Source organism: Sminthopsis crassicaudata, chromosome 5 (assembly GCF_048593235.1).
Source record: "Sminthopsis crassicaudata isolate SCR6 chromosome 5, ASM4859323v1, whole genome shotgun sequence".
NCBI lineage: Eukaryota > Metazoa > Chordata > Mammalia > Dasyuromorphia > Dasyuridae > Sminthopsis > Sminthopsis crassicaudata.
The window spans coordinates 94,558,889-94,581,918 of record NC_133621.1 but is presented as its reverse complement, the minus strand read 5'-3'; the positions used below and the strand labels follow the sequence as shown (position 1 = coordinate 94,581,918).

General features: G+C 32.2%; 1 protein-coding gene across 1 annotated transcript in view; it reads left to right on the top strand.

Moving 5' to 3' along the window:
* Nucleotides 1-23,030, top strand: part of CNTNAP2 (contactin associated protein 2) — a 2,674,182-nt gene that overhangs the window by 1,031,574 nt on the left and 1,619,578 nt on the right. Inside the window, exon 4 of the mRNA XM_074267631.1 lies at nt 14,820-14,967. Coding sequence (XP_074123732.1) covers nt 14,820-14,967 — 148 coding nt within the window. The remainder of the gene's footprint in view (nt 1-14,819; nt 14,968-23,030) is intronic.

Sequence of the window (23,030 nt, the reverse complement as noted above, 5' to 3'; positions counted from 1 at the left end):
TTCTTTCCTTGCTCCCAAATAGCCTATAATTCTCCAAGCTCTATTCATTCTTTCTTTTCAGAGGCTCTCAAATGCATAACTTTCTTGTCATCTGCACTTATCATCTTCTACCCTAGTTCAAGTGCTAAACGCCTTGAAATTACTATTTTTATAATACTAGGATATCTTCCCAGCTTCTATTCTCTCTTCTTCATCTCCTCTAATCCAGCAATTATAGTGTTGCCAATTTAAAAATTAACCTTTCATGGTTTTAGATGCTTAGTCTGCAAGGGATAAAGTAGAAAATGAATATTAAACTCATTATAATCAGAAAGATATCTTTGCCCTAAATGGGCAAGAACATAAATTATTGGGATGAGTCTTCCCATATTGAAAACTGTTAGACAAAATATAAAGCAATCTGGCAGAATTCAGGTTTAAATCAGCACATTTGCCATATTCTACAATATGGTGATAAATTCTAGACCTGATTTAGAAAACAGGAGAATAATGTCCTTTTACTTTTTTTTTTTTTGAGGGTGTATCCACAAAATTTTATTGTGTTTAGGCACATAGAATACAATGTTGATGATGAAAAGGTCATGAGATGCACAAATCTTCAATAGTAAATGATCATTGCTTTTGCTTTCCAATTACATTCCTTCCAAGAACTTCCTGATATGTCTGATATTCTGAGTCTACTCTAGATTAAAGTCACCCAGATTTATAAGCTTGTCCTCTTTTATAATACTAATTATTTTTTTTATTATAGCTTTATATTGACAAAGCATATGTATGGGTAATTTTTCAACACTGACCCTTGCAAAAACTTCTGTTCCAACTTTTCCCTCCTTTCCTCCACTTCCTCCCTTAGATGACAGGTAGCCCCATGCATGTTAAATATGTTATATAAATAACATTTATTTATAACACATATAAATATATGTTAAATACAATATATGTATACATATTTATATAGTTATCTTGTTGCACACACACACACACAAATCGGTTTTAGAAAGAAGGTAAAAATAACCTGAGAAGAAAAATAAAAATGCAAGCAAACAGTAACAGAAAGACAGGAAATGCTATGTTATGGTCCACACTCATTTCCCAGTGTTATTTCGCTGGGTGTAGCTAGTTCTGTTCATTACTGATCAATTGGAACTAATTTGGATTTTCACGTTGAAGAAAGCCACTTCCAGCAGAATTGATCATCATATAGTATTGATGTTGAAGTATATAATGATCTCCTGTTTCTGCCCATTTCACTTAATGTCAGTTCATGCAAGTCTCTCCAAGCCTATCTGTATTCATCTCACTGGTCATTTCTTATAGAACAATAATATTCCATAACATTCATATACCACAATATATTCAGCCATGCTCCAATTGATGGGCATCTATTCAATTTCCAGTTTCTAGCCACTACAAAAAGGGCTGCCACAAACATTTTTGCACATGTATGTCCCTTCCTTTTCTTTAATATCTCTTTGGGATATAAGCCCAATAGTAACACTGCTGGATCAAAGGGTTTAATAACTTTTTGAGTATAGTTCCAAACTGCTCTCCAGAATGGTTGGATCCGTTCACAACTCCATCAACAATGCATCAGTGTCCCAGTTTCCCCGCATCCCTTCCAACATTAGTTAATACCTTTTCCTGTCATCTTAGCCAATCTGAGAGGTGTGTAGTGGTATCTCAGAGTTGTCTTAATTTGCATTTCTTTGATCAATAATAATTTGGAACACCTTTTCATGTGACTAAAATAGTTTCAATTTCATCATCTGAAAAGTATCTATTTATATACTTTGACCATTTGTCAATTGGAGAATGGCTTGATTTCCTATAAATTTGAATCAATTCTTTATATATTTTGGAAATGAGAATAGTGCCCTTTTTCATAACTGTGCTTTGTATGGATGAGAATATATGAACAAGGACAGAGGAGATAATAAAATATAAAGAAAACTTAAATTACATTTTAAAATGCTTTTTGCATGAAGAGAAAATGAATGCAACTTAATAAGTATAAAGCACTATGAAAATGAAAGTTAGTTTTATTTTCAACCATGTTTTTGTTTAGTTCTTGCTAAAATTACCTAACTACTATCAATTTTTAAAAGGCTGATTCAAACTTTTCTAAAGTCTCCAAGTGATTTCTCCCCTTTCTAAATTATCTATTTAAATTCCTATATAGGAATTTCATTTGATGAATAATAACATAATTTTACATTTCTTTTTATCCCCCACAACTTCAAATACAATGATACATATATGATAATATCTTAAATATTTGGTGTGATGTCCACAGAGTGTACTTGTATAATTCTATAAGTAACAATTTTTATAGTAGTCTCCAGTTTTCTCATCTATGAAGTAAGGAAGGTGGGTAAAATAGATGATCTAAATCCCTTCCAACTCTAAATCTTATAATAATAATTCATATTCATTTGATCCTTTTGAAGTTTATAAAGCACTTGCTTCAAATTATCCTTTAGGATAAGTATAGTGTAACTTATTATTTCCATTTTTAACATAAGAAAACTGTGGTCCAAAAAGCTAAATTAACTTCTTTGGCTTTCACAGAATTAGTGAGTAGTAATTAATTGGGGCAATGGACCAGGAAGATCTAAGTTCAAATCCAGCCTCAGACATAAGTTGTGTCACATCAGACAAATCAATTAACCTCTGTTTGCCTCAGTTTAGCTAACTGTAAAATGTTGTTAATAATAATACCTGTCTTGCAAGGTTGTTTTAAGGATCTAATGACATAATATTTGTCAATAATTAAATACGTAGCTGACACACGATAAGTGCTGTACAAAAATGTGTTTTCTTTTCCTTCCTTTTCTTGAACATAGATACTCAGAGTTTAGAATCAGTGCATTTTCCCCAACTGCAAGTTAACATTGTACCAACTAGAAGATTTTGTTTCTTACTTATGTATTATACAAATAGTCCCAAGCTTTCTAATTTCCTTTGAGTCTTCTGTAGTTTATTGTTTAAAATTTCATTATATTTGTACAATTAAAATAGTACCTGATATGCACCATTAATATAAGTATAATATTATATCTAAACACTTTTAACTATTCATTTTATTAACTAAAATTGATTTCTTTGGAAATACCATACTCTACTGAAATGAACTCTACTATGTTAGCTATGTTATATCCTACCCTACCACACAGTACTATATCACATTATATCACAACATATTTTGCTTATTATGTGAATTATACTATTAATTAACAAGAAGCAGCTTATGATAATAGATTGGGCACTTGATTTGGAATCAGAAAACCTAGATATCCTTCTGATAATAAACTGTAACATCCTAGACAAGTTAATTAATATCTATACTTCTTAGATATATATTTAAAGTTACAGAATGGAAATCTTCAAGATATATATTAAGGACACTATTTAGGACCTTCTTTATATCATCTTATTGATTCTAAGGAAATCATGGCTCCTTTGCATATGTTCACATATTTCTGAATTCATCTTGACAGTGAATTTTAAATGGAATACTTTTAGCATAGAAGTCATATATTGGAAATTTTAATAAATTCTTGTATCACAAATATGGTTATCACCAGCTAGATTCAAGTTCAGCAATTAATATACATTTTACACCTTTTTCTTTGTGGATACAATGTTATATCACTTCTGATAATGATCCATGAAAATGTCTACAATTCCTTCCTTTCTTTACCCCTACACTAGATTAGATTACTTACTTTATGTATAAAATATTCTAATTATTCTTACCTTCCTATAATTTCCCAAGAGCAGAATAAAACTACTACTCTTTTGATGGGAAAACTTGGGTTGTTTTTACCAATGATTACTAGTGTTACAGCTATCAATGAATTATTTAATTCAGTTTACTGAACAGCTATATAAATTGCTTTGCCCCACCATGTGTTCTCATCTATATATAATGACTCTCCTCATTTACTTTGTTTTTATGTATGTGTTGTTTTTCTCTTCTTAGGACAAAAGCGTTTCTTTCTTTCCTTTTTTTTTTTTTTTTTTTTTTTTGTCAGATTTTGATATGTGATGGCAACGTTTGAAGAGATAGCCTTTAATTTTAAAATAAAATTCCTACCAGCAACCCTAGCTGTTTGAATAAGTAGATTCATATTTTATATGAAGAGCTGACTATACATCTGGGAATTGAAATAATTTAGTTTTAGAATAGGTAAAAGAAAGAAAAGGCAAGCTATGTGATTTAGAGACAGACCTTTGAATTATCAATGAGGTCAAATATACACAGGTTAAATATATCTGCACTTGGATAATGTCTATTTTTTGAAGGAACTTATTTATTCTTAGAGATTCAGTCTTGTGTTGTAGATAGCAAGGGGAAATGTCATTTATTTTACAGAAAACAGACAGGTATCTGCACAAAAAAAAAAAAAAAAAAAAATCCAGGCTGATATAAATCAGTACTATTTCTTCACAAAGCTTTATAATCTCATAAGAACAATAGAATCCTCACTTTCTTTTAGGCAAATTTCCTTATGGTCACATCTTTTTTCCTATACTTGCCCTAAAAAATTACTGATTTCTTAAGGGAGCTTTCTATTTTTCTCATTATTCCCCTTGAGGAGAAAAATATGAAAGGTACCCACATTCTCCTAGCTTCTTCTGAAGGTTCCTTCTGAATTAAATTGCTCAGCCATATTATGGGCCTCATGATTCTAATCTGTCACTAAGATAGTGAAGTTTCCTTTTTACAGAAGTTTCCGATCTAGAATTGAAAAGATTCTTGGAGATGATCTACTTCAGTTATCTCATTTTATCTTCTTTAGAAGAAGCTGAAATCTAGAAAATTTAAATGATTTTATCAAGATCTCAGAAATAGAAACAAAGTCCTCTATGCGCCAAATACTCATTACAATATAACAACATTGGTCATTTTAATTTTTACAAAATAAATTGTTTCTTAAAATTAGCAAAAAGGAAAATAAAATTCTATTCTATGGAATTGATATGATAAATGAAATAATTTAAACTAAGAATAAAACATACATATGTCAGTTGTTTTTTTTTTGTTTTTTTTGTTTTTTTTTTTTTTTTTTTTTGCTCTGCTACAATTCCCTCCCCTTTAAACATATACACACCAATTCTATTACATTTGCCATTTTACCATTTCTCAGAATTAGAGAATTTTAGTTTTTCATGGAAAATTGAGGTTAATCAAACCTTATAGTTATTAGCCTTTAGAGTCACTGTTGATCTCAAGTTGTTTTGACTTAGATATTAGCAGTGCTATTTCTGTTCTTCCCACTACCCTCAGAGTTTGCTAAGCTTGTTGGTGGTGGGGGTTAGAAGACATCTATATTTTACTCATGCTTTTCCAGAAAGCATTATCTTTAATTAGGTGCTTTTAATAGAATACACTTTATAGAAACTTAACTTTTTGTTAATTCAGAAAAAGCCTAAATTTATGTAATTTGTATTGTTTCCCTGAAATTCATTTTAAAAAAAATCTTACCTCATTCCATGATAATTAAATTGAGGAAATGAAAGGTCTTCTTTATTTATCAATAATCTTTGTGAATATGATCCTTGTCAGCAGTCTTTTTCTTCCTGTGAAAGAATTGTTATAAGAATGGTAAAAAAAACAATAGGTAAGGAGTATTGGCTACTTATTGGGCAGGTAGGTGGCATAGCAGATAGAAAGCCTGGCTTGGAGTTAGGAAGACTCCAAGAGTTCAAATTCAGCCTCAGAAACTTAATTAGCTATACTGCCTTGGACAAGTCACTGAACCCGTTCTGCCTCAATTTCCTCAATTGTAATATAAGCTGGAAGAAATATTCCATTACCTATGCCAAGAAAACCCTAAATGAGTCTTGAAGAGTCAGACAAAACTATAATAAATGAATAACTATAACAAAATTGGCCACAGATTATGAAACAAGTAGAGACTATGATTCAGTAGTTATAAGGGATTTAAAACTATTTGGATGTTTTTTATGAGACCTTTGCTGACAAAGTGAGCACAGGTGATAAACTCTTAATTCAATGATAATTTCATTTTTTCATAAGTCAGAGAATTCATTGAGGTCGCTTGTTATTCTGGACCTGATTCTGACCAATGAGGAAGAACAAGTTACTGACAGACAAATGGTAGGAATACTGACAGAAAGCTAACTAATGATAAGAAGTGAGAGCAAAGACCTTGAATTTGGGAATATTATGTTACAGTGTTTAGATAAGATATTTAGATAAGATAAGAAATCTTTTTATTCCAAATTTTAAAGGAGGAGTTGCAAAAGAGTGATAAAACATGTTCCAGAAATATCAATCTTGTACCCACAAATTTTTCTTAAAAGAGGAATAAAGGGAGCTTTCTGAAGAAATTAATGACTAAAGTGGATACATAGTATGTTCATAAACCAACTAAGTCTTTAAGAAGATAAATATAGAAAGAAGATCAGATAAAAAGAATGAATACAAAAGAATGTCAGGATCCTGTAAGAATGTTGTCAAAAACATTAAAGCTCCAAATGAACAGTATATGAAAAGGACTACTAATGACAAACAAATAAACAAACAAACAAACAAAAAACTACATCTACATTTAAGACCAGAAGAATGTCAATGGAGCTGATTGTTATTCAAAGTCTATGGGATGATAACACATTAGAAAAAAGGAAACACTATTTGTGTCCCACTTTTCTTTTAAGGAGAATAAGTCTCAAACTGGAGTAGAACCATAACTAGGTGTTTTGGATCCTGAGTCAAATTTAATTGAGAAATGTGTGTGTGGGAGAGGGAGAGAGCCTGTATAAGTTGTGAAGAAGGTGGTGCAAGCAGATCCTTAGAGATACAATCATCAGAATTCTCTATAAGGAGACAGCATACCCCATATCATCTTGATTTGGCTATCTGTGGAAAAGACTCAACTTTCCACCCTACTTAGATTTCTAAAAATGGTAATAATAGTAATAATGTTTAACAGAAAATTGAAATCTAAGAGGAACAAGATAATTGAGTACTTTTAATAAATTAACTAGACTTAGAAGAATTAAATGTCAAGATGCTAAAAAGACTGAGAAATGTAGTTTTTGAGCCATGGTAAATGTTCTTTGAAAAACTGTGAAGATGGAAGAAAAAAATTGTGAAAGATGAATATAAAAAATCCATTTTGCTTTTTAATAAAGGGAAGATTTGGGCTCTTTTAATTATAAACTGATGAGCTTGACTTGAGTGTCTAAATAAAATTCTTGAATGTATTATTAAAGAAATGGATCATGGCCATTTTAAAAGATAAACATTGGTAAATGGGCAAACATGAAATGAGATGATAAAGAATAACAGGTGATAGAAAACTTATTTCACTCACCCTCATTTGTTCCCCTTACAGGTTTGATGAACTAGACTAGGAGATCAAAACAATTCCATAGTCAAAGTATAATTGAATTTTGGTGAAGCAATTGGCAAAGTCTCTCATACATTCTTTGTATACAATATGGATATAAAATTAAATCATAAAATATTTTAGTAGTTTCAAAGTGAATAAGTTCATATGAAAAGTAGTCAATATTCATACTTCAATCTCTATTGGATGAAATACTCCCTGTAGATTTACTATTGCTCTTATTATTTTTAATATTTTTATTAATGACTTGAATATATATGTGGATATAATTTTCCCCATTTATTTGCAAATAAAGTGAACCTAGAAATGATACTTAACACATTATGACAGAATTGGTTTGCAAATATATCTCCACAAGCTAGAATGATGTATCAAACATAAGTTAAAATTTAATAGAGATAGAAATAGTAAAGTCCTACATAGCATGGCATATTTAGAACTATTGCAGAGAGAGAATTTTAGATTGGCTCTTTTATAATAGGAGCTTTGGGTACAAGCTGAAGGGAGTTAGTGGGTAGAGTTCCAAGTTGGCTCTTGGGTTTTACCTTGAGCTGGAATTTGAGTAGAATTGAATGAGTTTCTTTAATTGAATAGGATTGGAATTATTTTAGGTCAGGACTAACCAACCCATTCCTATTAAAAACACTAGAGAATATAGGAATAAAAGAAGTTGTGCTTAAAATGATTAATAGCATCTACTTAAAAGCATCAATCAGCATCATATGTAATATGGATATTCAATATTGTCTTCAAAATGTTAGCTTTGGCAGTAAAGGAAGAAAATGAGATGAAAGGAATTACAATAAGTAATGAGGAAACCTTCAGTCTTTGCACATGATATGATGGTATTCTTAGAGAACCTTAGAGATTCAAACTAAAAATCTACTAGAAACAATTCACAACTTTAGCAAAATTGTGAATAGCAAAATCCCCATAAGTCATCAGCATTTTTATAAATTACCAACAAAGTCCACATCAAGGGATACAAAGAGAAATTCCATTGTAAATAACTGTCAATAACATAAAATATTTGGGAGTCTATCTGCCAAGACAAAGTCAGGAACTATATGAAAACAATTCCAATACACTTTCTGTACAAATGAAGTCACACCTAATCAATTAGAAAAATATTAAGTGCTCATGGATAGACAGAGGAAATATTATAAAAATGACAATACTACCTAAATTAATCTATTTATTTAGTGTCATGCTAATCAAACTCCCAAGAAATTATTTAACAAATCTAGAAAAAAATAATAACAAAATTCATCTGGAAGAACAAAAGGTCAAAAATTTCAAGGGAATTAATTTTTAAAAATGCAAATGAAGGTGGCCTAGCTATACCAGATCTAAAACTATATTATAAAGCAGTGGTCATCAAAACCATTTGGTACTAACTAAGAAATACAGTAATTGATCAGTGGAACAGGTTAGATTCACAGAAACAGTAGTAAATTATTATAGTAATCCAGTGTTTAACAAACCCAAAGATCCCAGTTTTGGGGATAAGAACTCACTCTTTATCAAAAACTTCTGGGAAAATAGGAAATTAGTATGGCAGAAACTGGCATTGACCCACACCTACCACCATATGTCAAGATAAAATTGAAATGGGTTCAAGATTTAGATATAAAGGAAGATATTATAAGCAAATTAGAAGAACTAAAATAATTCACCTCTCAGATCTATGGATAAGGAAGGAATTTGTGAGCAACAAAGAACTGGAGTACATTATTAATAACTTTGACTATATTAATTTTAAAAGGTTTTGTACAAACAAAACCAATGCAGAAAGATTAGAAAAGAAGCAATAAGATGAGAAAAAAAAATTACATTCAAGAGTTCTGATAAAGGCTTCATTTCTAAAATATTTAGAGAACTGATTCAAATTTATAAGAATTCAAGCCATTCTCTAGCATCATTTCCTCTGGGCTTGTATCCCACATGTCCAAAATAGTTTGTGGCAGCTCTTTTTATAGTGACAAGAAACTGAAAACTGAGTGGCTGCCCATCAGTTAGAGAATGGCTGAATAAGTTATGGTATATGAAAGGTGTGGAATATTATTATTCTATAAGAAATGATCAGCAGGATTATTTCAGAGAGGTCTGGAGGGACTTACAAGAACTGTTGCTAGGTGAAATGGGTGGAACCAGGAACTCCTTAAACAAGTCAACAACAAGATTTTATGATGATCAATTCTGATGTACATGACTCTTTTCAACATTGAGGTGATTCATGCCAATTCCCATTGTCTTGGGATGAAGACAGCCATCTACATCCTCAGAGAGAACTGTGGGAACTGAGTGTGGGTCACAACATAATATTATAATATTTTCACTCTTTTTTTTTTTTTTTTTTCTTGTTTGGTTCCATTTTGGCTTTTTTTTCTCTCTCTTTTTCATTTTTGGTCAGATTTTGCTTGTGCAAATGTTTGTGGAAATATATATAGAAGAATTGCACATGTTTAACATATATTGGATTACTTGTCTAGTGAAGAGGGTAGGGGGAAGGGAGGGAAAATTTAGAACACAAGATTTTGTCATGTAATGTTGAAAATTATCCATATATATATTTTGAAAATAAAAAATCTTTAATTAAAAAAAAATAATCAGACATGTTGAACAACAAAAAAGAGTGATCATTGGTAGAGATCAGTGCCTTGAAATCTGCAAAATAAAAGTTGAAAACTGCTGTTTGGATAACATTGATTTAAGTTTTATTAAAACTACTTTCAGCAGAGCTGAGTGGACAAAAAGTAGATTGCCTACACTTAAGGGAAATAACTTGTGGAGAATAGATAGAATATGTGCCTGTAATTTTTTTTTTTTTTTCTATTCATGAAATACTATTAGAATGCCTCAAGGAATCTATTCAGTTTAATATCTCTATCAGAAATTTGGATGTGATTGAAGAATTAAAAAAAAAAATAGGACACTAAACTACAGGTAACATATTCTCATTAAATATAAGTATTTGTGCCATTTTAAAATAGTGGAAGCCAACTAAAATTGAAGGAGGAAAACGTTTCCTTTGGATCAGAAGTAAAGGTTGGTAATTTCAGTTCTAATTCTTATTCTAGTTTCAAAGGAACATTCCTGCATTTTGATCTTGCTATTAAGAAGTGAAAAATATATTAAGAAATTTTAAAAATATTAAATTAAGAATTAGAGAACCATGATGCTATATTGATCCTTCATTACTGGGGTTCATTAACAATGCTCAAATAGTAAGATGCCTTTAGATGCACTGCTGGATCAAAGGGTATGCACAGTTTGATAACTTTTTGGGCATAATTTCCAAATTGCTCTCCAGAATGGTTGGATCCATTCACAACTCCACCAACAATACATCAGTGTCTCAGTTTTCCCACATCCCCTCCAACATTCATCATTATCTTTTCCTGTCATCTTAGCCAATCTGACAGGTGTGTAGTGGTATCTCAGAGTTGTCTTAATTTGCATTCCTCTGATCAACAGTTATTTGGAACACCTTTTCATATGACTAGAAATAGTTTCAATTTCATCATCTGAAAATTGTATGTTCATATCCTTTGACCATTTATCACCAATTCTCATTTTTCTTGGAGGTTTTGGATGTAGGAGCTTTGACTTTGTTATCATCTTCTGAGTGTGTGTTTTGATATTCCTTGTTACCATAGCACCTTTCTATGGTCAGAAACTTTTTTCTTTTGTCTGTTCACTTTTCTAGTCTATTACTCTGCTTTTAACTCTATTAAGTAAAATAGGGCTCTGTTTCTAGGGTGGATAGTGCACTGTCCCTAGCTTCATGGATTTTGTATAGCTCTTTTCAGAGATAATTCTTGAAATTCAAGGGGAGCTATTTGACTGTTTCTTTAAATCCATTTCTCTCTGGCTCATTCTGATTGAACATTCATAGGTCCCAACTCAAACCAAACTTGTTCATTGTTTGGTTTTGAAAGATTAGAGTCAATGATTATTAATCTAGTACTATATTATAAGGAGTAGAGAGAAGTTAGGCAATAACAGCAGCAATAATGATAATACTGTAACTGTATACAGTATTGTTTATAAAGCACTTTACAAAAATTATTTCTTTTGATCATCACAACAATCCTACTAGATAAATGCTATTATTATCTCTATTTTACCAGTAGAGAAAAGGAAGCTAAGAAAGGCTAAATGATTTGCCCAGGGTCACTCAATTGCTAAATATCTGAGGCCTGACAAGACAAGTTTTCCTGTTTTCTGATTGCACATTGAATCCTCTGTTACATTCTGTTGACTTAAAAAACCTCTTCCACGTATCCTGCCTACACTTGAGAGATATTGCTGGAAAATCTTTGTTTCCTGAAGCCATAATGATCTATAATTGGGAGAATCTGTTGTAGGGTTAAGTGATCTAAGCTTGTGAAAGGTTAGTCTATGGTGTATAAAGTCCTACCAGAGGTGAAATTTTCCAGATACAAATCATTTGATGAGCTATGTGTCATTTGTCTGAGGATTTCTGCTGCCAGCTTTGAGATATTATTGTTGACAGACTGATTTCTGAGCAATATGTTTTCAGTCACAGAAAATGATAAATGTCATCTACATCTCTCTACCTGTGTGATCATGGCCAAAACTCTTGGACTATCTGGACCTAAGCCTTCACTTCTGTAAAATTATGGGGGCAAGCTAAATGGCATCTAATGTTCCTTCAACTCTACATATAGATAATTAATAAATCCTAGTTGGCTGAGGAATTGGAATATGACTCTCTGGAATCTTTGATGGAGAAAGAGTCACACTCACCAATGATATGACTAATTTTTGTATTAGGGAAGGACAAGGTGACTAATAGATGGTTCTTTTGAAGGGACTCCCGAAAACACTAAAACTCCTTGAATGACAAATTCTCCTTGAATCCTGCCACTGTAAAGACCCTGCCTGAGGACAAATAGCTTCATTCTGTAATCTAGATGGGGCTAGCTATGTCCAGAGTTGGAGATATCAATTACATTTAATTGGAGACACACCCATTCAATTCCAAGATTTTCTATTCAATTCCAGCTCAAACTGAAACCTAGCTTGTAGATACTTTTCTCCCTAAATGAATTTAAGCTTTAACTGCTTGGGGGGGTGAGGGGGGATGAAACAGGAGGAAACTGTTTCCTTTACTATAAATTGTGGTCCCTTTAAGATTATCTTTGTGGGATTGTGTCCCGTTTGATCAGGATCTCCCAGGCTCCAAGGAGTGGAGACAGAGCCCAAATCTTTCAGGATAAGAGAAGCATTATGATTCAGGGGCTAATCAACTCCCATAGAAATTCTAAATTCTCTTTCAATGGAGGAATCCTGATCTGATTTGTCTCAGCCCCAATCTGGTCTGATCAGCTTGGGCTGTTCCAGTCCCCATCAAGATGTCCAATATAACAGCTTCCCTCAACTAAGGTCTTTGCAGATGGGCCTAGGTAGCTTGAGATCTCTGTCACTCTCAGCTGCCAGGATCCTTTTGCCCACTAAGAAAGCATTCTCAGTGCCAAAACTCCATTTCCCACTAGTGTAATGCCGGAGAAACTGAGGCAGGATAGAGATTAGAGGTAATATTTTATTTGAAAGGGAGAGATTTACTGGGACCAAATAGATCCATGGTTTGGTCCCAGGTTTAAATGAGACTGTAGTCTCTAAGAATCCAGCAGTGAATGTTGGATACAAGATTCTTTTATACAGTAACAAGAATGTGACATAATGGGGGAGGTACCTGGATGGGGATGACCTAATTAGGGGAGGCACCTAGGATCACATAATGGGGAGAGGTACGGGAGAGGCTCCTGATATTTTAATGATCTCTAAAATGGATAAAGACCTTTATCCCATCAAACATTAAGAGGGAATGATTATAGCCTGAGGCAGAGTAACTGAATAGGACAATTAGGGAAACTGGGTCAGGACATTAAAAGGGAACTATGGCACAACACTAGAAACTTATTTCTATCTAATAATAAACTTTAATTTTGCAACTAATAATTAGGAAATGAATGAATTCTTTCGCTCCTAAACCTGTGGCCGATTTAAAGGGGATTCTTAACAATACTTTTATTGCCACTAACTTCTTGACCAGGAATTGAGACTGATGAGGGTTGTGATCCCTTTAAGAAACTAGTCCTTTCAGACTGATTTATTTCTTTCTGATTCCCGACCCCTCCTAGCTGATGCATTATCAATTCAAGAAGCTAAACCTTTGATTCACAAATCCTGGTCAAAAGTACCCTTTTGAATTCCAATAGGAGATCTGGGCCTGTCCCAGCCCCCATCGGATCTGAGCCAATTTGGGACTCCATCCACAGGCCCATTTAACTAAATCTCTCATTATAAAAGAGCCAGCCCCACCTAGATTAGAGATTGAAAGATGACTTATATCATATTATAAAGATCATCTTCTAAGGAAGGCTCTTAGTTCTTCTTTGCTCATTTGTTAAATATAAAGGGCATTTACCCTATAGTAAGAAACCTATGGTCAAATTTTAGACCTTTCTCTGTGATGTGTTAACTTTAGTAAATATGAGGCTTTATGAATTATATAAATAGCCTGTTAATGAAAATCTGTTTTTCTAAGCTCATATTCAAATCTCAGCTGGAGAAGGAGATGTAACAGCACATAATTCACAAATGCTTGTAAATTGATTTTTCAGTTTTACCATGATAGATTTGGACTGGTCGTTTGCATTATCCACAGAGCCTGTATTACTGTACCACATTTATCTAAATGAAGGCTGCATTTAAAAAGATATTGTACTATAGAAGAATGAAGCAAATGTATTTGAATTATTGAAGAAATTGATGAGCTTCCCATAATTGCCTATTTTGTGATGCAAAATTCTTAATCTTAAGGGATTTGTTAACAATAAGCCATATTTACTACTATAATCTTCTACCCACTTCAGCAGATGTTACCTCTGTAAGAGGATATGGAAAGAGATGGAATTGTATAGGCAAATTGCTTTAGGCTGCAGCTATAGAAAGCTCAGACTTTGAGAGCCTAGCTGGGATATTAGACCTTTCAAACCTCTTCAAAGATGTCAGCATTATTCAAATGATCTTCCTTTCTGCAATTACACTTTGTTAATGTGAATAGGGTGCTGCACTGGGAAACAAGATCTGGGTTTGAATTCTGCCTTTAATACTTAATAGTTGTAGAAAAATTCCATTAAGAAAAATCTTGCTACCAATAAAGATCAGGAGAGAATCCTTTGTAGAGAGAATTGTCAACTGTATAATTTATAGTCTTAAAGAGAAACCTGAGGCACTGTGATGTTAGATGATGTGCCTTGGAAAACAACCTATATGTCAAAATTTTGTTATATGACACCGTCAGAAATGTATCTTAATAAACACAATGAATTTAACAGTTTAGATATCTAATAAAGTATATTATTTTGGAAAATTCAAGGCTTTCCTCATCTTTTTTTTGTCTTTCAGGCATTTCCAGGAAATATAAACTCTGATGGTGTAGTCCGCCATGATTTGCAACACCCAGTCATTGCCCGTTATGTACGCATAGTGCCCTTAGACTGGAATGGAGAAGGTCGGATTGGGCTGAGAATTGAAGTCTATGGCTGTTCTTATTGTGAGTAGTATATATTTACAATCTGTCATGGTATCTTCTCTTTCAGTATCAATAGAATAATGTACAATTCATTAATTATCTCCTTTAAGACTTTTTTCTTTATGTCAATAAACTATCTTCTACCTTTAGATATGTGCAGATATATACATATACATACATACATATATATGCAGATATATATACATGCATACATATATATATATATGAAAAGTATATTAAACCAAGACTTTAAATCTTATTTTTAATAGATGAATGTAACCAAAACCTATAAATTATGTTGCCTTAAAGTCTTATGAAAATTTCAGAGTAGAATAAGCCTTACTACTGCATTAATAGATTTTTCTTGGGAGTTACTTCTTATAGATCCAAAAAATAAATTTCCTTTGAAATTATTTTGATTGCTTGTGAAGGAATGTGGCTGGGCTTATATTCTTATGGACATATGAAACTAAAAAAGACATATCTCTTAAAATTGATTTTCCAGACATAATCTAATCAGTTAATAAAGCAAGACCACAGTGCTTACATTCCTTTCTGTACTGCACAAGCACATAGATTAGGAGTATATTGTAATACAATTCTGCTGCTTTGTGTCAGTGAGTCCTTTGAAAGAGATCATCTGACTCTCTCAGTTCAAATATTGTACCTTACACAAAAGAATAATTCAAAATACATGGTGGATCTACTACTTCCATTTTAAAGATGGTGATTTTCAGAATCCTGCTGGACATCCAGACAGATATGTATAGCAGGTATACAAATATAATATAATACATAGTAAATTATTTACCATCTACAGTTTGTCCTTTATAATAAATAATCAAAACAATAAAGAAAACAGATTTGTGAAGTAATACATAAAACATAAGAAAATCTTTTAAAGTGATTTATCATCTTGAATATCCTTTCCACTGTTGCATACTGAAGCCTTATCAGACCTTATTAGATAGTTTAATCAAACTTTACTAGATAGCTTCATAAACTGACACTATGGATTAAAAAAAAAATCACCATCAACTTGTGCTTAATTATTATTATGGTTTTACTGATTACTTTCTTCAAATTGAACATGGAATAATAGCCCTTTCACTGAACTCATGAACAAATCACTTTTCTTTTTAGAGTTGATAGAATTTCCTAGATAAATTATGTTGTACTTGAAAAAAATTTCCAACAACCTTGGGAAACACTCTCACACTATTATATGGCATTGAAAGACTGAATTAAAAAAAGGAAAAGGGTTTGGAAGAGGATAAAATGGATAGGTAGTATCATAGGAACAATGAACATGAACTTGGACAGAGTGCTAGAAATAGTGGAGAATAGGACAGAGCTTGCTGCAGTCCAGCGATAATGTTGAGAATAAAAACAAAATCACAATAAAACATCAGTAGATAAAAATATGATGTAATAATGACAAAATAATTTTAAGCAGTTGATGTAAAACCATTTGCTTAACAACTGGCACTGAAAGAAGAAAGATATCTATGAGGAAAATACATGTATAAAAGATATAAAACAAATAATAAAATGTTCTTCACAGAACAACGGAATGGAAAAATTGTTGGTATATTTTCAACAAAGATGCTTATATATGATTGCTTAGAATTGTTTTGAGTATATGTAAGCATTTTATTTGAGACTTTCATTCAGTATAATTTTGTTCAGTACTGAAAATTCTAATCAAATATTCAAATGAATATGGAATGTGTACCATTAATTAAAGGAAAGCTTTAGTGATCCATTGTGATCTATGATCCCTGACTAAGGATTTCACAATACTAAAGTGTTAAGTGACATACAACAAAAAGTAAGCAGTATAGCATCTTTAGCACTATGAATTTAAATACTATTTCTGAATTAAAAACAACTTTATTAATCATCACTATCCAGGAAAGGAAGAGATTGCACAAATGATTAGTTATCTTTTAAAACTTTAAAGTTTTTTTAAGAAATTGAAGGAGCACATCAGCATTATTATTAAAAAGAAATTCTTACTTTAAATAGAAAGTTAGGCTAATCAGTACTTCTTAAACTTTTCCCATTCATTATCACTTTTTTTCTGATAAAATTATACATGAATGTGTGTACATAGGTATATAAAATAGGTATACAACACCAAGTTTTACTGATATTTAATCATTATTTATGACCTGCACATTCAGTTAGCATATGGGGCCACAAACCATATTTTAAGAAACTGGGGACTTAATGACCTTTAAGATCCCTTTCAATTCTATGAATTAGCAGAAACTATTTATTTCATAAGAAACTGTTAGTAGCAGAAAGCACCTAAGAATAAGAATTCAGATCTTACTTCTGTCACTTTATTTTTATGAGAAATTCACTGGCATTTTCTGAATCATAGTTGCCTCATCTCCCAGGGTTGTTTCTAGGGCTCAAATGAGATTATATATGTTACATGCTTGACAAGCTTTAAAGCTCATTGTTTTTCTCTTTAAAACAATGTTTTTAAGTTACTAGTTGTTAGGATTACCAGGTGAGAACTCAGGTTGTCTGGACAGTGACAAGGTGAGAATTCAGGTGGTCTGGACAATTACAAGGTGAGAACTCAGGTTGACTTGACAGTTCTCTGGCTCAGACCTTTGGTTTGGGCCTTTAAAGGGAGTTTACACCTTAGAAATTCTAGGAGGAGCAAGCTCATTGGTTGAAGTAGTTCTTCCCAGAAGCCCTTGTATGATCCCATGCCCATTCTCTGGGAGGATAAAAAGAGGCAACATTGAGTTTGGAGAGCAGTCTGGACTGGGGAAGGACAAGAGCTGGAGGAGATTCAGAGCTAGGATTCAGGAAGAAGAAGAGGCTGGCTGGAGGCTCCAGAAGCCTCCCAAGAAACCTGCTCATAGAGGAAAAGATTATACAGAAAAGAAACCTCCTCCCAGAGAAAGATTACAACTGAGAGACAATCAGAACATTACAACTAGTTTCCTCTGTTTACAGAGTTCAGTTCTAAAATATTGTGGTTTGTATATTGCTAAGGGATTACTCAACCTAGAGGCCCTAGAAGCCTTTTTTGGGGGAAGGGTTTGAGTTGTTTCAGTAGCATCTGATTCTTGATGATCTTTTTTGGAGTCTTCTTTGCAAAGATACTGAAATAGTTTGTCATTTCCTTCTCCATCATATTTTACAAATGAGAAAATGAGGCAAATAGGTTAAGGTGATTGGTCCATGATCACACAATTAGTGTCTGAAGCTGAATTTAAATTCAACAAGATGACCTTTTTTATTATAAATTTTATTTTTTAGGTTATATATGTACATTCATTTTTAACATATTTCATATGAGTCATGTTAAGAAATAAAAATAACAACAAAAGGGAAAAAACCTTGAAAGGGAAAAAACCTTGAAAGGAAAAAAAAAAAAAAAAAAAGAAGAGAAAAAGATGAAAATGGCATGTTTTGATTCACATTGAGTCTCCATAGCTCTTTCTCTAGATGCATTTGGCAATTTTCCTTCCAAAATTTATTGAAATTGCCTTGGATCACTGAATTGCTGATGTATGTTATCATCATATACTCTTGGCTAATAGTGTGTAAAATGTGTTTTTTAGTTCTGCTCATTTCAGTCAGCATCAGTACATGTAAGTCTTTCCAAGCTTTTCTGAAACCATTCCTGTTCATCATTTCTTTCTTTTTTTCTATTTTTTTTTAGGTTCACATGTACATTTTTTTTTTTTTTACATATATATACATATGAGTCACATTGGGGGAGAAAAACAGACTAAAAGGGAAAAATAACATGAAAAGAAAAACAAGGAAAAATGTGAAAAAACTAGACTTTTAAAGTGTATTCCATATTCATAATTCTCTCTCTGGATGTGGATGCAGTTTTCCATCCACTGTTTGGTAGAATTGTCTAGGATCACTGAATTGCTGAGAAGAGCCAAATCTCTCATAATTGATCATCCCACAATCTTGTTGTTGCTGTGGATAATGTGTTTCTTGTTGTGCTTTCTTCACTCAGCATCAGTTCATGTAAACCTTTTCAGGCTTTCCTGAAATCAGCCTGTTCATAATTTCCTATAGAAAAAATAATATTCCATTCCATTCTTATGCTATAACTTATTTAGCCATTCCCCAGTTGATAGATATCCACTCATTTTTCAATTCCTTGCCATTGAAAACATTTTGGCACATGTGGATGTTTTTCTCCTGTTTTATTATCTCTTTGGGACATAGACACAATAGTGACACTGCTGGATAAAAAGGTTTACACAGTTTGATAACCCTTTGGGCATAATTCTAAATTTTTCTCCAGAGTGGTTGGATTAATTTATAACTCCAGAAACAATATCTCCATGTCCCAGGTTTCCCACATTCCTTCTAGTATTTATCTTTATTTTTCCTGTCATTTTATCCCTATCTAATAGTTGTGAGATGATTCTTCAGAGCTGTTTTAATTTGCATTTTCTAAGAAACTGTGATTTTGAGCACATTTTCATTTAAGTAGATGGCTTTAATTTCTTCAAAAGATGAACCTTTCTAATTCCAAGTTCAGTACTCTATCCATTGTACCACCTAATTGTCTAGAATATTCCTGCAAAATTAAAATATTTCTGTTGTCCTTTGATTAGTGATTAGTAGGAAAAAGAAGCAAAGTGGAAAGTACAAAATCTCAATTTATCTCAGTTTATGGACAGTAGTGTGATAAATAGCAACTCCACAGAACAACAACAATAACAACAAATACACACATATACACATACAGATATATAGGGCCTTACACAGGCTTGAAACAATATTGCAAGTGACAAACCAGAAACTAATCAAATTCCTTATTTAGGAATTTGAGGAATAGAGACAGAATGTCAGATGATTTGGAATAAGAATGCCTTAAACTTAAGAACTGTTGCTTTTAAACTTTGTTTCCTTAAGGAGTTTCCAAAATCAGTTTTTGTTTTTTTTCTGGGCAAGACATTTCCTTACTAGTCAATCACATAAAACCATTTAATTTGAATAAAAGGTCTTCAAGACAACAGAGTCTTTCTACTCTATAAAATTTGTAGGATTTTCCTACCATTGAATAAAATGCTGACTAAGGATGTATATTTATATATGTTGTAGCTCCCTTTCTTTAAATTTTAAAGTTACTTTTTTGAGGTGTTTCTTCCCCACTCATAGCACACAGATTTTTTTATCCATTTCCTCTACAACATATGATTAAAAGGATTTTATTCAAAAAGGATAAAAAATTTAAAATACAAAATTTGTTTTAATATGTCAAATTAATATCTAAATCTGGACAAAAATTTCAAGGAAAAATCTGCAAATAGACTGTACAAGTATTAGTTGGTAATATAATTAAGTACAACAAGGAGTTATTATAGACTTAACCTGTACAGAGCAGTTCCTTTGGTAGCGGTAGACACTGAAGACTTAAATAAGACAAGATAGTCTTTGCTCTTAAAGAATGCATTGTTATAAAGTATTTTATAAAAGCTTTTTGTTTTTCAAAATACATGCAAAGATAGTTTTCAACAAATTCTGTCTTCCAAATTTTGCTCCCTCTCCACCTGCTAGATAGAAAGTAATCCAGTATAGGTTAAACATGTACAATTTTTCTAAATATATTTATCATTTATCATGCTGCAGAAGAAAACTCAGCTCAATATGAGGAAAATGAGAAAGAAAAAACAAACAAGCAAATGACTACAACAACAACAAAGGTGAAAATACTAGATTATGATCCACATTCAGTCCCCACAGTCTCTCTGGATGCAGATGGCTCTTTCCACCACAAGTCTATTGAAATTGACCTGAATCATCTCATTGCTAAAAAAAAAAAAAAAAAAAAAAAGTCCATCACAATTAACTGTAAAGTTCTCTAAATTGTAATGTTCTCTGGGAGCAGGTTTCTTGGGGAGCTTCTGGAGGCAGCCTTAGTTTTAGTTTTAGTTCAGAGTTATAATCCCAAATGGAGCCAGGTATTAAAGTCCAGATCCTTTATTGTGTCCTTCAAAATCTTGATTCTTTTCCTGAGGCCCAGTTAGCTTTAGTAGAGGCCTATCTTTCTCCTTGGTTCCAAGAACTCTCTCCGAATGTCTTCAGCTAGCACAAAGGTAGAAATTGGAATAAATCTTGACTTCTTCTTCCAGAGAATGGGCTTGTGGGTTTCTGACTTGTTAATCTCTCATAAGTCAATCTTAGTTGTGAATCTCCTGGAAGTCCCCAGTCTATATGTGCTCTCCAAAGGTGTGAACTCCAATGTGTGAATTCCTTTAAAGGTGTGAACTAAGTACATAAGCACCTTGTTTCAAGTTCTGGCTCATAATAATTAACCATCACATAATTTTGTTGTTATTTTTCAAAGTACTTTTGGTTCTACTCACTTCACTTAGCATCAGTATGTGTAAGTCTCTCCAGGACTAGCTAAAATCAACCTGCTGATCATTTCTGATCCTTATTCCGTATATCCTTATTTCCTTATATTCCTTATATGTCATATAATCATATATCATAACTTATTCATTTATTCCCCAATGGATGGGCATCCACTCAGTTTCCAGTTTCTTGCCACTACAAAAAGGGCTGCTACAAACATTTTTGCACATGTGAGTCCTTTCTTCCTTTTTATGGTCACTTTGGAATACAGACCCAGTAGAGTCACTATTGGATCCAAGGGTATGCACAGTTTGATAGCCCTTTGGATATAGTTCCAAATTGCTCTCAAGAAAGTTCACAACTCCACCAACAATGTATTGGTGCCAATTTTCCCATATGCCTTCCAACATTTATCATTATTTCTTCCTGTCATCTTAGCCAATCTGAGAGGTGTAAAGTGTTACTTCAGAATTGTCTTAATTTGCATTTCTCTAATCAATTGTGATTTAGAGCATTTTATATGATTAGAAATAGCTTTAAATTCTTCACCTAAAAATTGTTCATATCCTTTGACCATTTATTAATTAGAGAAGAGGTTGAATTCTTAGAAATTTGATCTAATTCTCTTATATTTTAGAAATGAGATCTTTTTTGGAACCCTTGCATATAAAAACATTTTCCACAGTTTTCTTCTTCCCTTCTAATTTTGTCTGCATTGGTTTTGTTTATACAAAAACTTTTTCATTTACTATAACCAAAATTATCCATTTTTCATTTCATTTTTTTCCTTAATACATTATGAATATAGTACATGGATCATATATTCCTTCCTTCTCAATGGATCTGAGAGATACTCTATCCCTTGTTCTTCCAATTTGCTTATACTATCACCCTTTATATCTAAATCATGAATCAATTTCTACCTTATCTTGGGATAGAGTGTTAGGTGTAGATCAGTGCCTAGCTTCTGTCTTATCATTTTCTATTTTTCCCAGCAATTTTTTGCCAAATAGTGAATTGTTATCCCAGTCTTTGGATTTATCAAACACTAAATTAATATAGTCATTGACAGTTTGTCATCTGAACCTGATTCCATTAATCTACTACTCTATTTCATAACCAGTACCAGATGGTTTTGATAACTGTTGCTTTATAATATAGTTTTAAGTGTAGTACAGTTAGGCTACCTTTGTTTGCATTTTTTCATTAATTTCCTCAAAATTCTTCCCTTTTTATTTTGCCTGATGTATTTTGTTATTATTTTTTATAATTTTATAAAATTATTGGAAATTTGATTGCTGTGCCACTGAATAAATTGAATTGTCACTTTTATTATATTAGCTTGGCTTATCCATCAGCCCTTGATATTCTTCCAATTGTTTAGATTTAACTTTCTTTGTGTGGAAAATGTTTTGTTATTGTGTTCATATAATTCCTGGATTTGTCTTGGCAGAAAGACTCCCAATTTTTTTTTTTTTTTTTAATCAACTACAGTTATTTTTAATGGAATTTCTCTTTGTATCTCTTGCTGTGGGACTTTGTTTATAACATATAGAAATGTCAATGACTTATGTGAGTTTGTTTTATATACTGAAACTGCTAAAATTGTTAATTTTTTCCTGTAATTTTTAGTTAATTTTCTAGTATTCTCTAAGGATATTATTAAATAATGTGCAAAGTATTATAATTTTATTACCTCCTTACCTATTTCAATTTTCTTTTCT